General features: G+C 35.5%; 1 protein-coding gene across 4 annotated transcripts; it reads left to right on the plus strand.

Moving 5' to 3' along the window:
• The first annotated feature begins 187 nt into the window (after positions 1–187).
• Positions 188–8344, plus strand: sypl1 (synaptophysin-like 1). 4 transcript variants are annotated; one of them, XR_013821159.1, is made up of 6 exons: positions 188–1324; positions 2410–2528; positions 3691–3895; positions 4456–4647; positions 7309–7558; positions 7715–8344. XR_013821159.1 is itself a non-coding variant. In XM_079870114.1 (5 exons), the coding sequence occupies exons 1-5, from the start codon at positions 1253–1255 to the stop codon at positions 7438–7440; spliced, it is 720 nt and encodes a 239-aa protein (XP_079726240.1). In that variant the 5' UTR covers positions 188–1252; the 3' UTR covers positions 7441–8344. The 4 variants fall into 4 exon arrangements, 2 of the variants coding, with proteins under 2 accessions (XP_079726240.1, XP_079726241.1); XR_013821160.1 differs by having other exon boundaries at positions 7309–7504; positions 7796–8344; XM_079870114.1 differs by having other exon boundaries at positions 7309–8344.
• The last annotated feature ends 4011 nt before the right edge of the window (positions 8345–12355 follow it).

Here is a 12355-nt window from a genome sequence, read left to right on the forward strand (position 1 = left end):
TGATTTTAGAAAATGTATTTACTGGTCATATTTGCTAGCAGCCAATCATTGCGCAAAAGATATAGTGCCAAATTTTCTATATAACAACATCCTTTTTTTATTTTCATGTAAATAATCTATAATAAATATATTTTAAAGAAATATTAAAGTATTATACATATTATGCATACGTGTAATAAATATAAGTTTTAACAATATTTATACAGTACTTGTTTTGTTATGATCCCGATACCGAACTGAAAGAGCTCCAGCCATAGATGCACCCATAGAAACCACATTCGACCAAGTCGACTCGTCCGCCATCTTGGAACGGTCAACATTTCAGGTGTAGTTACTCAGTAAAAATCAAGTTTTCCAAGATGCTATAACATTGCACAGCCTCTGGTTGTGAAACCGCCGAGATTTAAAAAAAAATATAACCTTTCTCAGGTGAGAATGTGTTTGTTTGTGTTTTTAAATGTATTAACTCAATATTGCAGGTTTTTTAAACTATAGTGTCATTTTAATTTCGTGTCTGCTAACGTCTTTGTCTTGTTATATCGTGTTAGTTTAGCACTTGTAATGTTTGGGTCTACTCAACAGCATGTAACATTCGTTGGTAAATCATAATTACGGAAAGTCATAACTGACGCGATATATAAGGTCACGGCTTTGACCGTTCCAATATGGCCGACGGCTTACATATAGCGGCCCATATAAACAGCCGCTAATGAGGCTTCTTCTATCTGTCTGTCTATATGGCTCCACATACATACAGACCTTCACAACTCACACCCTGAAGAAAGTCATTCAAATGACAAGTTTAACTTATGGGTGAACTGTTCCTTTAAGAGACTTGAGAGTTTATAACGGAGCACAGGAATGTCGAGAATCCATCTCTAGCGTCTCACAGAATCATATGACTGAAATATTGTTTGCTGGGCTGTTTTACACTCGCATCAAAAACCTGAGAGAAGAAACTATATATTTATATATTGGATACACACGTCAGATACATATGAATCAAATTAGGCTACTATTGTCTGCTTAAAAAAAATAAATAAAAAAAAAAACGCTCTACAAAAATAAATCTGTTTCTCTTAATAATTCATCTGGATTTACTCTCGTTTCCTCGCGGAGGAGGAGCAGCATCATTTACCACAGAACCACGTCACTCTGTCAAACTTAGTTTTTTCGTATGCAAACTTGAGCCAGAAAAGATTCAAGCCCCTTCTTTTCTTCCTGGAGGATATATCTGTGTCGCTGGATAAAGATGCAGACTGGATTCAGATTAAACTTGAGCCCTGTTCGAGAGCCTCTGGGGTTTGTTAAAGTCGTGGAGTGGGTGAGTAAGAAATCGTTTTCATGCTTTAACTTTCACACGGAGGGCAAAGGCCTCGCAGAAAGCGCGTTTACACGAATGCATTCTTCCATGCAAATTAACCAGCTTTAATATTTAGCACAGCTACTTTACTTATACTAGTTGATTTAGTACTTAAACATGTTATGCACACGAATTATTTAATAGTGAGCAATACCCATGTGGGATGCATTATATAGTAGCACATCAATACAATTTTAAATCTGGGATTTTTTCCCCCCCTGAAACCTGAAAAGGGCAAGGCATGTTTATTTATATAGCACATTTCATATGGTAATTCAAAGTGCTTTACACAGAAATGAATGAAAATAATCACAAAATATAAGCAAGGTAAATTAAAACGGTGATAAAAGCAATTAAAAGAGTTTAAAGATGATGCATAGATACATAACTCTCCCAGTGTATCATACTGTGAGATTTTTCCCATGTTGGAAATGAAGTGGGAGTATGGATTATGTTTAGTCTCAAGTGAAAGTATGCATATTTTAGTATGCTTATAATATGTTTTGCATATAGCTAATTCAAAATAGAAGCATTTCCACTTTTCTTGGGACTCAATTGCATGTTTTTTTCCCCATTAAACGCACATTCCCTACACCAGCAACTCAGCACGTCTTGAGTTTTCCTTAGCCACCTTCTTACATGAAGTTCCTCCCTCCTTTATTTCCTCAGAGGAATCTGATATTGGCAGTGGAAACGGAGTTACTGACTCAGCTATTGCTGTCTACAGAGCACAGATCTGAAAGAGCGACTGAGTTTCTCAGTTTTTGTTAGGATTGCATCTTGAGACTGAGCTGGCAAACAGGATGTTTCATGCAGCGAAGAGACAAACATCTGGTGTTGGAAAATGAGCTTGACTTTGGCCACGAACAGCAGGTCTTCATTTAGCTAAGCAGGGGTTAAACACAAACCGGCAGGGAATCAGAGGTTAAAACTGAGCACAAAATCAGATTAGGATGTCAGATGATTCATGGGCGGAGAAGAGGGTTTATTTCATGCTTAGGTTTGTGCATTTGGGAAAGTGAATGTAATGTTGTGTGTTTCTGCAGCTCACTGCTGTTCTTGCGTTCGGGACGTGTGGAGGATACACTGGCAGAAACCAGCTCTCCATCTTCTGCGACGGAGGAGACAACCAGACACTCACTGCCACTTTCACATACCCGTTCAGGTGTGGCCCGAATCATCATGGAGACTCTTCCCGCGGTTGCTATAGTGACTAAGACTGTCAGAACCTCTTTGATCATTTAAATAAAGATTAAATAAGTGTTGTCTTAGCAACTAACGGATACTAAAACTGAAATGGCAATCAACTGTCAAATTAATTAATCGCATCTTACACAAAAGTTTGTAAATGTGTGTGTGTGTGTGTGTGTGTGTGTGTGTGTCAATTTCATTCATATATATATATATATATATATGCGCGACAAATATAAACTCATTTCAGGGTTATTATTTTTCACTAAAACTATTAAAATATTTTTTGATAATTGAAATAAGCTAAATTAAATACTATATGAAGATTAGAAATGTTGTCTTGGCAACTAAATGAAACTAAACTAAACAAACTAAAACTGAAATAAAATATAAACCTAAATAGTAGCTAATATTAAAAAATAATGATATATATATATATATATATATATATATATAACATTCTTTTTTATATATATTTTTTTATTATTATTATTTTTATATTATATATATAATGACAGAAACACAGCTAAAAATTTTATATAAACTCTTTCCAGGGTTATTATTATTAACTAAAACTAAAACTGTTTAAAAAAAAAGTGTTAATTTGAGTGAAAGGTGAAATAAAATATAAATATTAGATGAAAAAAAGAATAAATAATGAAAAATAGGTATATTATCTTGGCAACTAACTGAAACTAAACTAAAACTGAAATAAAAAATAAACATAAAAGGCAATAAAAAAAATAAACAATAAAAAATTTCATAAACATAACACAATTACTAAAAATTCTGCTAATTTCAGCAAATTAAGTTACGGCAATGAAACACTCATTCAGGTTTGGCCTGACTTATATAAACTCTTTCCCGGGTATTACTATTATTAACTAAAACTATGAAAAAAAAAATTGTGAATTGGATTCAAGCTAAAATAAAATACACATATAAGATGGAAAAAAAAAAAATCTTTAACTCAACAAAAATGAGAAACTAGAATTAAACAAAAACTGAAATAAAATAAACCTAAAGAGTAATACTAAAAAAAAACAATAAAAATGACAAAACCACAGTTAAATAAGAGCTAGTTTAAAGCTATAGTAATCGCTCCTCTCATGTTCCTGTGTTGTTCCCCGGTGAAGGATGAGCCAGGAGCGGCTGGTGGAGAACAACACCACTCTCTGCAACCGCAGCGTGGCCGAGACTCATCTGGTGGGAGACGCCTCGTCCTCGGTGGAGTTCTTCGTGGCCGTGGCCGTCCTGGCGTTCCTCTACTCCATGGCGGCTCTGCTGGTGTATCTGGGATACATGCATGTGTACCGAGACTCAGACTTCGGCCCTATGTTTGTGAGTACTAGAGCTTGAAGTGTACAGTCAAGTCACCTTCATTTATACAGCGCTTTTAACAACATGTTTCAAAGCAGCTTTACAGTGATAATAGGACATTACAGTAGCCTAACAGATTGTTTAGCTTCACAGCAGCTCTAGGATAAAGATATTGTCCAGCTAAAGTTAGTTTTCATTGATTCACTTCAGTTGCAAAGATCATTATTAACCTATAGGGACCGTTTTCACAGTGCACAACATGTATTTTTGGTAACACTTTACAATTAGGTTAATTAGTAAATGTATTAACTAACATGAACTAACAATGAGCAATACATTTGTTATAAGATTTATTTATCTTTGTTAATGTTAGTTTGTTAATTGTTCATGTTAGTTCACAGTGTTGGCAAACACAACCTTTGATTTTAAGAACGTATTAGTAAATGTTGAAATTAATATGAACTGAGATGAATAAATGCTATTGTTTATGTTAACTACTGAACCTCATTGTAAAGTGTTTCCATGTTTTTTACATCCCTGATTTATGCATTTTTTAAATTTTCCTTGTGTTTGTCTGCTAGGATTTTGTGTTAACCTCGGCGTTTGCGTTCCTGTGGCTGGTGTGCTCGTCGGCGTGGGCTCGAGGCCTGCAGACGGTGAAGGACGCCACCGGGACGGCCGGCATTGACTTGACTCTGGCGCTCTGCAGGGACGCCGGTGTCCGATGTGAAGTCACGGAGTTTGCCAGCATGCGCTTGCTCAATATATCTGTGGTAAGACACAAAACACACGTCTCAGTCTTAGGTTTTAAAACCACACCCACTTTCACAAAACATCGGCTAGAATTATGGTTGACATGAAACACAAGTCTTTTCTTCCACATATTGTGTATGTGGCGCCATATAGACAGACAGATAGATGCCTCATGAGCGGCTGATTATATGTAAGCCGTCGGCCATATTGGAACAGTCAAAGCCGTGACCTTATATATCGCGTCAGTTATGAATTTCCATAATTATGATTTACCAACGAATGTTACATGCTGTTGTGTAGACCCAAACATTACAAGTGCTAAACTAACACGATATAACAAGACAAAGACGTTAGCAGACACGAAATTAAAATGCCACTATAGTTTAAAAACCTGTAATATTGAGTTAATACATTTAAAAACACAAACAAACACATTCTCACCTACGTGCCGTATATCCAAGAACAAATGTGGGCGGGGCTTGATTTGTCTGTGGGGAATTGATTGGATGGTTGTGGTTTGCTATTGGCTGATCTCATGTGAGTGACAGGTTGAGCCAGAGAAGAAGAAGAGATGCAAGATGGAGGGGAAGTTATTCTGATTCAAGATTACGAGGAACATGAATTTAAAAAAAATAAATAAAAATGATGTGCTTGGATGTATAATTTATTATAAATGTTGCAATATTCCAAAAAAAAAAAAAAAAAAGTTTTGATTTCATGGTGACTTTAAGATCCAATGTTGGGTAAACCTCTATATTATTACCAACAAATATTATTTTTGCATTGCTATTTGCCCTAATAGTAAAATAAAAATAAAAAATCCACTATAGCATTTCTGTGAGTTTCCAAAAGAGGGGAAAATTACATTCATCAAAAGAGAGAAAGATGTCAAATGATCTGTCACTCCCTCAGTATTAACCAGTTTTCTGTCATTTAAAGGCAAGGTAAGAACAGTGTTATAAATGTACATTAATAAAAAAATTTAAAAAACGATGTTAATAACTCATTACATATATTTGGTATAATCATATTAAATATGAATAATAAACCAATTTGATTGTTTTATTATTGTTAATATTGTTATTATTGTTAAATATGAATATTAAACAGCATTTTCAATGCATTTAACTTCCTTAATGTTGCATATGCCAGAATATTAATGTAACATGGGACTTTATTCATTGGGATTCATTGTAATCAATTGGCTTTATGCCCAGCTGCACTACTTCCTGAATTTCAGCCAGCTCCTTTGTTTCCTGTCTTCCATTATTGGACAAACTGATTAATCCAGGTGTGTCTGATTATTGTTACTGAGGTCAGGCACACCTGGATTAATCAGTTTGTCCAATAATGGCAGACAGGAAACAAAGGAGCTGGCTGAAGTTCAGGAAGTAGTGCAGCTGGGCATAAAGCCAATTGTCCACGATCTATGGAAGCTTGTTTCCGCCACAAAATAAAATCTCACAATTTTTTTATCTCACAATTGTGAGTTTACATAGAAATAAAGTCAGAATTGCGAGATATAAAGTCAGAATTGCGTGAAATAAAGTCGCAATTGTGTGTTATAAAGTCAGAATTGTGAGATATAAAGTCCAATTCTAAGGGAAAAGAAGACAGACTTTTTAAACTTTTTTTTTTTTTACCTCAGAATAGTTTATATCTCACAATTCTGACTTTATATCACGCAATTGTGACTTTATATCGTGCAATTCTGACTTTATATCTCGCAATTGCGACTTTATTTCTCAGAATTGCGACTTTATATCGCGCAATTGCGACTTTATTTCTCAGGATTGCGACTTTATATCACGCAATTGCGACTTTATATCTCAGAATTGCGACTTTATATCTCGCAATTGCGACTTTATTTCTCAGAATTGCGACTTTATATCACGCAATTGCGACTTTATTTCTCAGAATTGCGACTTTATATCGCGCAATTGCGACTTTATTTCTCAGGATTGCGACTTTATATCACGCAATTGCGACTTTATATCTCAGAATTGCGACTTTATATCTCGCAATTGCGACTTTATTTCTCAGAATTGCGACTTTATATCTCGCAATTGCGACTTTATTTCTCAGAATTGCGACTTTATATCTCGCAATTGTGACTTTATTTCTCAGAATTGCGACTTTATATCTCGCAATTGCGACTTTATTTCTCAGAATTGCGACTTTATATCTCGCAATTGCGACTTTATTTCTCAGAATTGCGACTTTATATCTCGCAATTGTGACTTTATTTCTCAGAATTGCGAAAAAAAAGTCACAATTCTGACTTGATATATCGCAATTGTGAGATAAAAAGTCGCAATTATTATTATTTATTTATATCATGCAATTCTGACTTTATATCTCACAATTGCGACTTTATTTCTCAGAATTGCGACTTTATATCTCGCAATTGCGACTTTATTTCTCAGAATTGCGACTTTATATCTCGCAATTGCGACTTTATTTCTCAGAATTGCGACTTTATATCTCGCAATTGTGACTTTATTTCTCAGAATTGCGAAAAAAAGTCACAATTCTGACTTGATATATCGCAATTGTGAGATAAAAAGTCGCAATTATTATTATTTATTTATTATTCAGTGGCGGAAACAAGCTTCCATAACGATCAGCATGCTTTTTAAGTATGCATGTTGTAAACGCCTGACTGCACACTTCATTCTCAGGTGTTTGGATACTTGAATCTCCTCATATGGGTTGGGAACGCCTGGTTTGTGTATAAGGAGACGCGCTGGCACTCGCAGAAGGTCAACGCTCAACAAGCTGCGGGACGGGGTCCAGCCACAGCGCACATCTGAACCCCGACACAACACGACGAATCACACTTTAGCCTTTATGAAGAATACGGTTACACTTTATTCGGTAACACTTTATTTTACAGTGTCCTTGTTACATAAGTTACATGTATTTACTATAGTAATAACTGTAAATTATGCAAAATTACATGCAACAAACCCTCAACCAAATCCTAATCCTACTCTAACCCTATAGTAAGTACATGAGTGTGTCATTGTTACAGTGTAATTATATATTTAAGTACTGAGTAATATTAACTACATGTACTTACTATAGGGTTTGGTTGAGGGTTAGTTGCATGTAATTATGCATAATTTACTGTTATTACTATAGTAAATACATGTAACGTGTAACAAGGACACTGTAAAATAATGTGTTACCAAAATACAACAGTTTATGCTTGCAATTTGTAAGAATGTGTCATGTTAAATTGCATATTGTATTCATGTGATTTTTCTCTCTCCTTTTACGTTTTATATCTTTCACCTTTTGATTTCTTGTGTACTTGAAGAATGTGTCGTTTTTAAAATAGTTTTATCCTTTGTAATACCTTTTATATATAGTGCTTTTTTGAACTTTTAATGGAAATGCAATGTCTTGAATGCACTATGACATTTTACTTTTACGATGTTTCGCTGTTTCTTCAACCTTTGCATTCACGTTCAAGTGTTAAGGTGAACAGGCCTTTACACAGCATCATTCCTGTGTATTTTTGCATTTGAAAATTGTAGTTTCATCCTTATTCATGTTTATTTTGCCTTTATATTGTTATCTATGCATTTTATGCAGTATTAAGCATTTCGAATGGTGCTGGAGTTCCTTCCTAAAGCCTTTTCTTTGTTTTACTTCCATTCTTGTTCATGCTTTTGTGTCTTTATTTGTTTTGATGAATAAAAGTGACTGTGAAGTGCACTTGGTAGTGTTTGAATCTATGCAAGCCTGAAATCTCATGTTTTTGTGCTTCTGGGGAGAAAGGGTGATTTCTTACCCAAATAAATCTGGGTTTCCTTCTGGTATAATAGCGCTTTTGTTTGCTAGCTCATCCTGTGACTTCTCTGATCAACATTTGTCAAAAGAACAAACAAAACATTCTCCGGAGCGAATGCCTCAATAAGGTCGTTCACAGTCGTGAATTGTTTTCGCGTGTCAAAAGAGATTTTAATGTCCTACAGGTGTTCTGACCACTGACTGTCCGCGTTTGGCTTATTTATCTCACATAGGCTATTCATATCTCAGTGAGATGAGTGCTTGTTTTGTGCTGTGGTTGTGCATTTAGTACAGGATGGGCTGATTTAGTACAGTACTTAAAATAATAAAAATAACTATAAATGTACTATATCCTCCTGAGACCCAGAAAAAAAGTATTTTGAATTTAGTTTTTTTTTTTTTTTTCATGTCATTACATTGTTTAGAGCAAAAGAAACAAATGGAAAAAATTGCATTTTTGAAAAATTATATTTTATCCATATGTTATGCTATGTCCTCTGTAGTGGACACCAGGACTCGGTTGTTAAAAAAAAAAAATAATGACATGAAATTACATGTATAGACAAAAACAATGGGATTTTTTTTCATTCACCAATCAATATTTGGGTTTCAGGATTTTTTTTAACCAAAATTTGTATATAGATGATTCTCAACTATGTTATAAAAGATATAACAGAATGAATTGATACACCATTTTACTCTATGCAATATGTGGGTAAAATGGCCATAAATGAATATTCCCATTCAGTGCAATACACTGTATCTAATTTGCATATTAATGTGTTCTTGGAGCAACATTTAATGAAAAAATAAGTTAACAATTGGAGTAATAATTGGCAACATTTTAATAATAATATCTAATATTTCATAGGAGGAATATTGTATAATTTATTTCCATATTCACTTGTGTCTTCCAAAATGCCTGATAAACATGATTTAAGTCCTGATGTCCTCTCCAGTGCTTAATTAAAGGAAATCAATGCCCTGTTCTGTAACAGAAAGTCCTTTTTTTATTTGAAACCCCATAATGTTTTCCTGAGATGTTGGATTATGAAATACACCTTGAAAAGTAGTCATATTTAAATTATAATTACAATATATTATCATATTTCCATTTTTCCATCACTAAATGAATGTCAGTAATTTTTAAAGACCCAGGAGAAGTTGTTTTCATGGTGAAACCTCCAAACATTTGGTGTCTCTGAAAAGCCCTGAATGTGCTCTTCACAGGACACCCAGATTGAGACACGTGACATGTGTGGGGTCAGAGAAATTCACTAAAATATAATGTCCACTACAGTGGCCAAAAGTCTATTCCTGGGTCCCAGGAGGATACATGTTTTGATGGACTGTACACGCTCAACCTTTCACCTTTCCGAGCCGAACGCACCCGAACGCTGTCCGAACGCTGACGAGGGTGACGTCACATGTTTCTCTCGCTCGCTCGTCTCTCTCAGTCTGTGAAGGAAGAAGGAAGAGCAATGGCGACGCTGTACCGCCGCGCGCTCACACTGCACACAGGAGCCACAACACACACTGTAAGTCACATTACTGCCCTCACACACTTGTTCGACTGCAGTACGACGCTTGATGGTGTCGGGGTCGAGAACGGGAGATCGTGCGTGCGCGCTCGCGCGTGTCCTCTCGTGCATCTGCGCCGCTGCATAAACAACACGCTGTAAACACGCATGCATTCATATGCGCATATGTCATGAGTGATTGACAGGTGTCAGGCACTTCTGTACTTTACACGCGAATGCATGGGTGTTAGTGGCTCATGAGACGGAGTGTGTATAAGTTTAGACACTGTGTCTCTCTGCGTGTGCGTGCGTGCGTGCGTTTGTGTGTGTGTGTGTGTGTGTGTGTGTTGCATTACTGGATCAAGACAGCCATCTAGCTACCAGTATTTGTAACTGTGCATGTTAGGTAACTGTTTGGTTACAGTGTCAGTCTAATGCATGCATGCAGCGATATTGATTTTATTGATTTATTTTTATATTTTCAGATCTTTACTCTGATTCTGCTGGGAAGAAGCTCTTGAAGGGCGCAGAGGTGATCAAACTCAGTAAAGCAGGTGAGTGTGTGTGTGTGTGTGTGTGTCATGTTGGTTTCTTCTTGTGTCATCATGTTATTCTCGCTGTTTGCACCTACAATAACTTGTCAATAATGTCTCAGTACCAACATTTCATCAGTTGATGAAACACAAATGTATTATTATTTCATGCTATCACTGAAATATTAAAGCAACTTCAAGTATGTTTTATTTAAGAAAGCTTTTTTGTAGCTGCTTACTTTAAAGAGCACTTTATTCATATTTAATATTTTATTTCAATTTTATTTGAATAAATAACAACATAGACCAATATAATACTTTTAATTTTATTTGAATGTAAAATAGCCAGCACTTCTGTGCTAAAATAAAAATAATAACAATATATGTTACTACTATTATTTTTTTATTTTAGCACCAACTTGGTACAGAAGCACTGGATATTTTGATATAGTTTTGAGTAATACTTTAAAAAAAAAAGAAGCCATAAACAAACATAGTAGCTGAACAGATCTACATTCAGATATTTAGTATTCACACTATTCAGTAACTAGTAACTTAACCATAATCTACCATTTAAAGTCGGCATGAAATGAAGTTGCGCTAGTCTTTTCTTCCCTATTGTGACGTATATCCGAGTGAAACCGCTTCTCAAACAAGAACAAATGTGGGCGGGGCTTGATTTGTCTGTGGGGAATTGATTGGATGGTTGTGGTTTGCTATTGGCTGATCTCATGTGAGTGACAGGTTGAGCCCCGCCCTCTGGTTGAGATGATGTCACTGCAAGAGGAGGGGAAGTTATTCTGATTCAAGATTACGGAGAACGTGAACTAAAAAAATACTGATAAATCATTTCAAATACACAGCATGCTTGCTGTACTCACCGCACACTTTTTTGTAACAATACACTAATAATACATTCTGAACGTCATTGAAGTGTCTGACCACGACACACAGCTGGCGTTAATGCAGTTCAGATGATTTTCATTTTTAGAAAAGGTGTGTACTCGAGTAAGTGTGTAATGAGTCAGCATGGATGGTGGAAGAAAGTTCAGCGAACACTTCCGTCACAGTTCTCCACTGATCATGAGCTTGACTAAATACAGCGCTGAACATGATACCCAACTGGTCTCTAATCCGTCCTGCTTTAAAACACAAGCTGAGCGACAAAAAACTGTGGTTTAAAGTACATTTCAATGTGCACTACTAACAACTCAACCAGGCCCCGCCCCTTTATTCTGCGTATGAATTATTTAAATGAGGAATATTGTGACGTGTTCGTTCAAGAAACTCAAGACTAAGAAACAGACACTGATATAGAGAATAACTCTCTTTTTCATGCTCAAACAGCAACATTACACACTAAAGAAAGATGAAAATATATTTAAAAAAATTAAAAAGCATGAATGGACTCCTTTAACTTATGATTTCCATCTCAAACTGTCATCTTAGGTGAGTTGTACATGCTATCATGTCAGCTCTGATCCTCATTGGCAACCTTGGTTAATCATTTAGTGGGTCAGATGTGGAAAAAATTCACATGCTCCCAAAATAATTTAATATCGCTTACGGCTGTAAAATGATTATTCCGTTAATTTAGGAGAGTGATCAGCACTAATCTGCGGTGAGCAGCACTTTTCATGTTCACTTCGAGAGAAAAAGAGGATCATGTTTGTTTGTTACACCACATGACCATTTAAAATACTTAAAATACATTCAAATAAACTACATTAAAATAAATTTTTTCAGTCAAACTTTTAATAAACTACAGCAGATTTGATATTCATTGGTTTTAAAAGTTCTCGTTCTCTCTCTCTCTCTCTCTCTCTCTCTCTCTCTCTCTCTCTCTCTCTCTCTCTCTCTCTCCCTCTCTCTAGATA

Source organism: Squalius cephalus (assembly GCF_949319135.1).
Source record: "Squalius cephalus genome assembly, chromosome: 4".
Taxonomy (NCBI): domain Eukaryota; kingdom Metazoa; phylum Chordata; class Actinopteri; order Cypriniformes; family Leuciscidae; genus Squalius; species Squalius cephalus.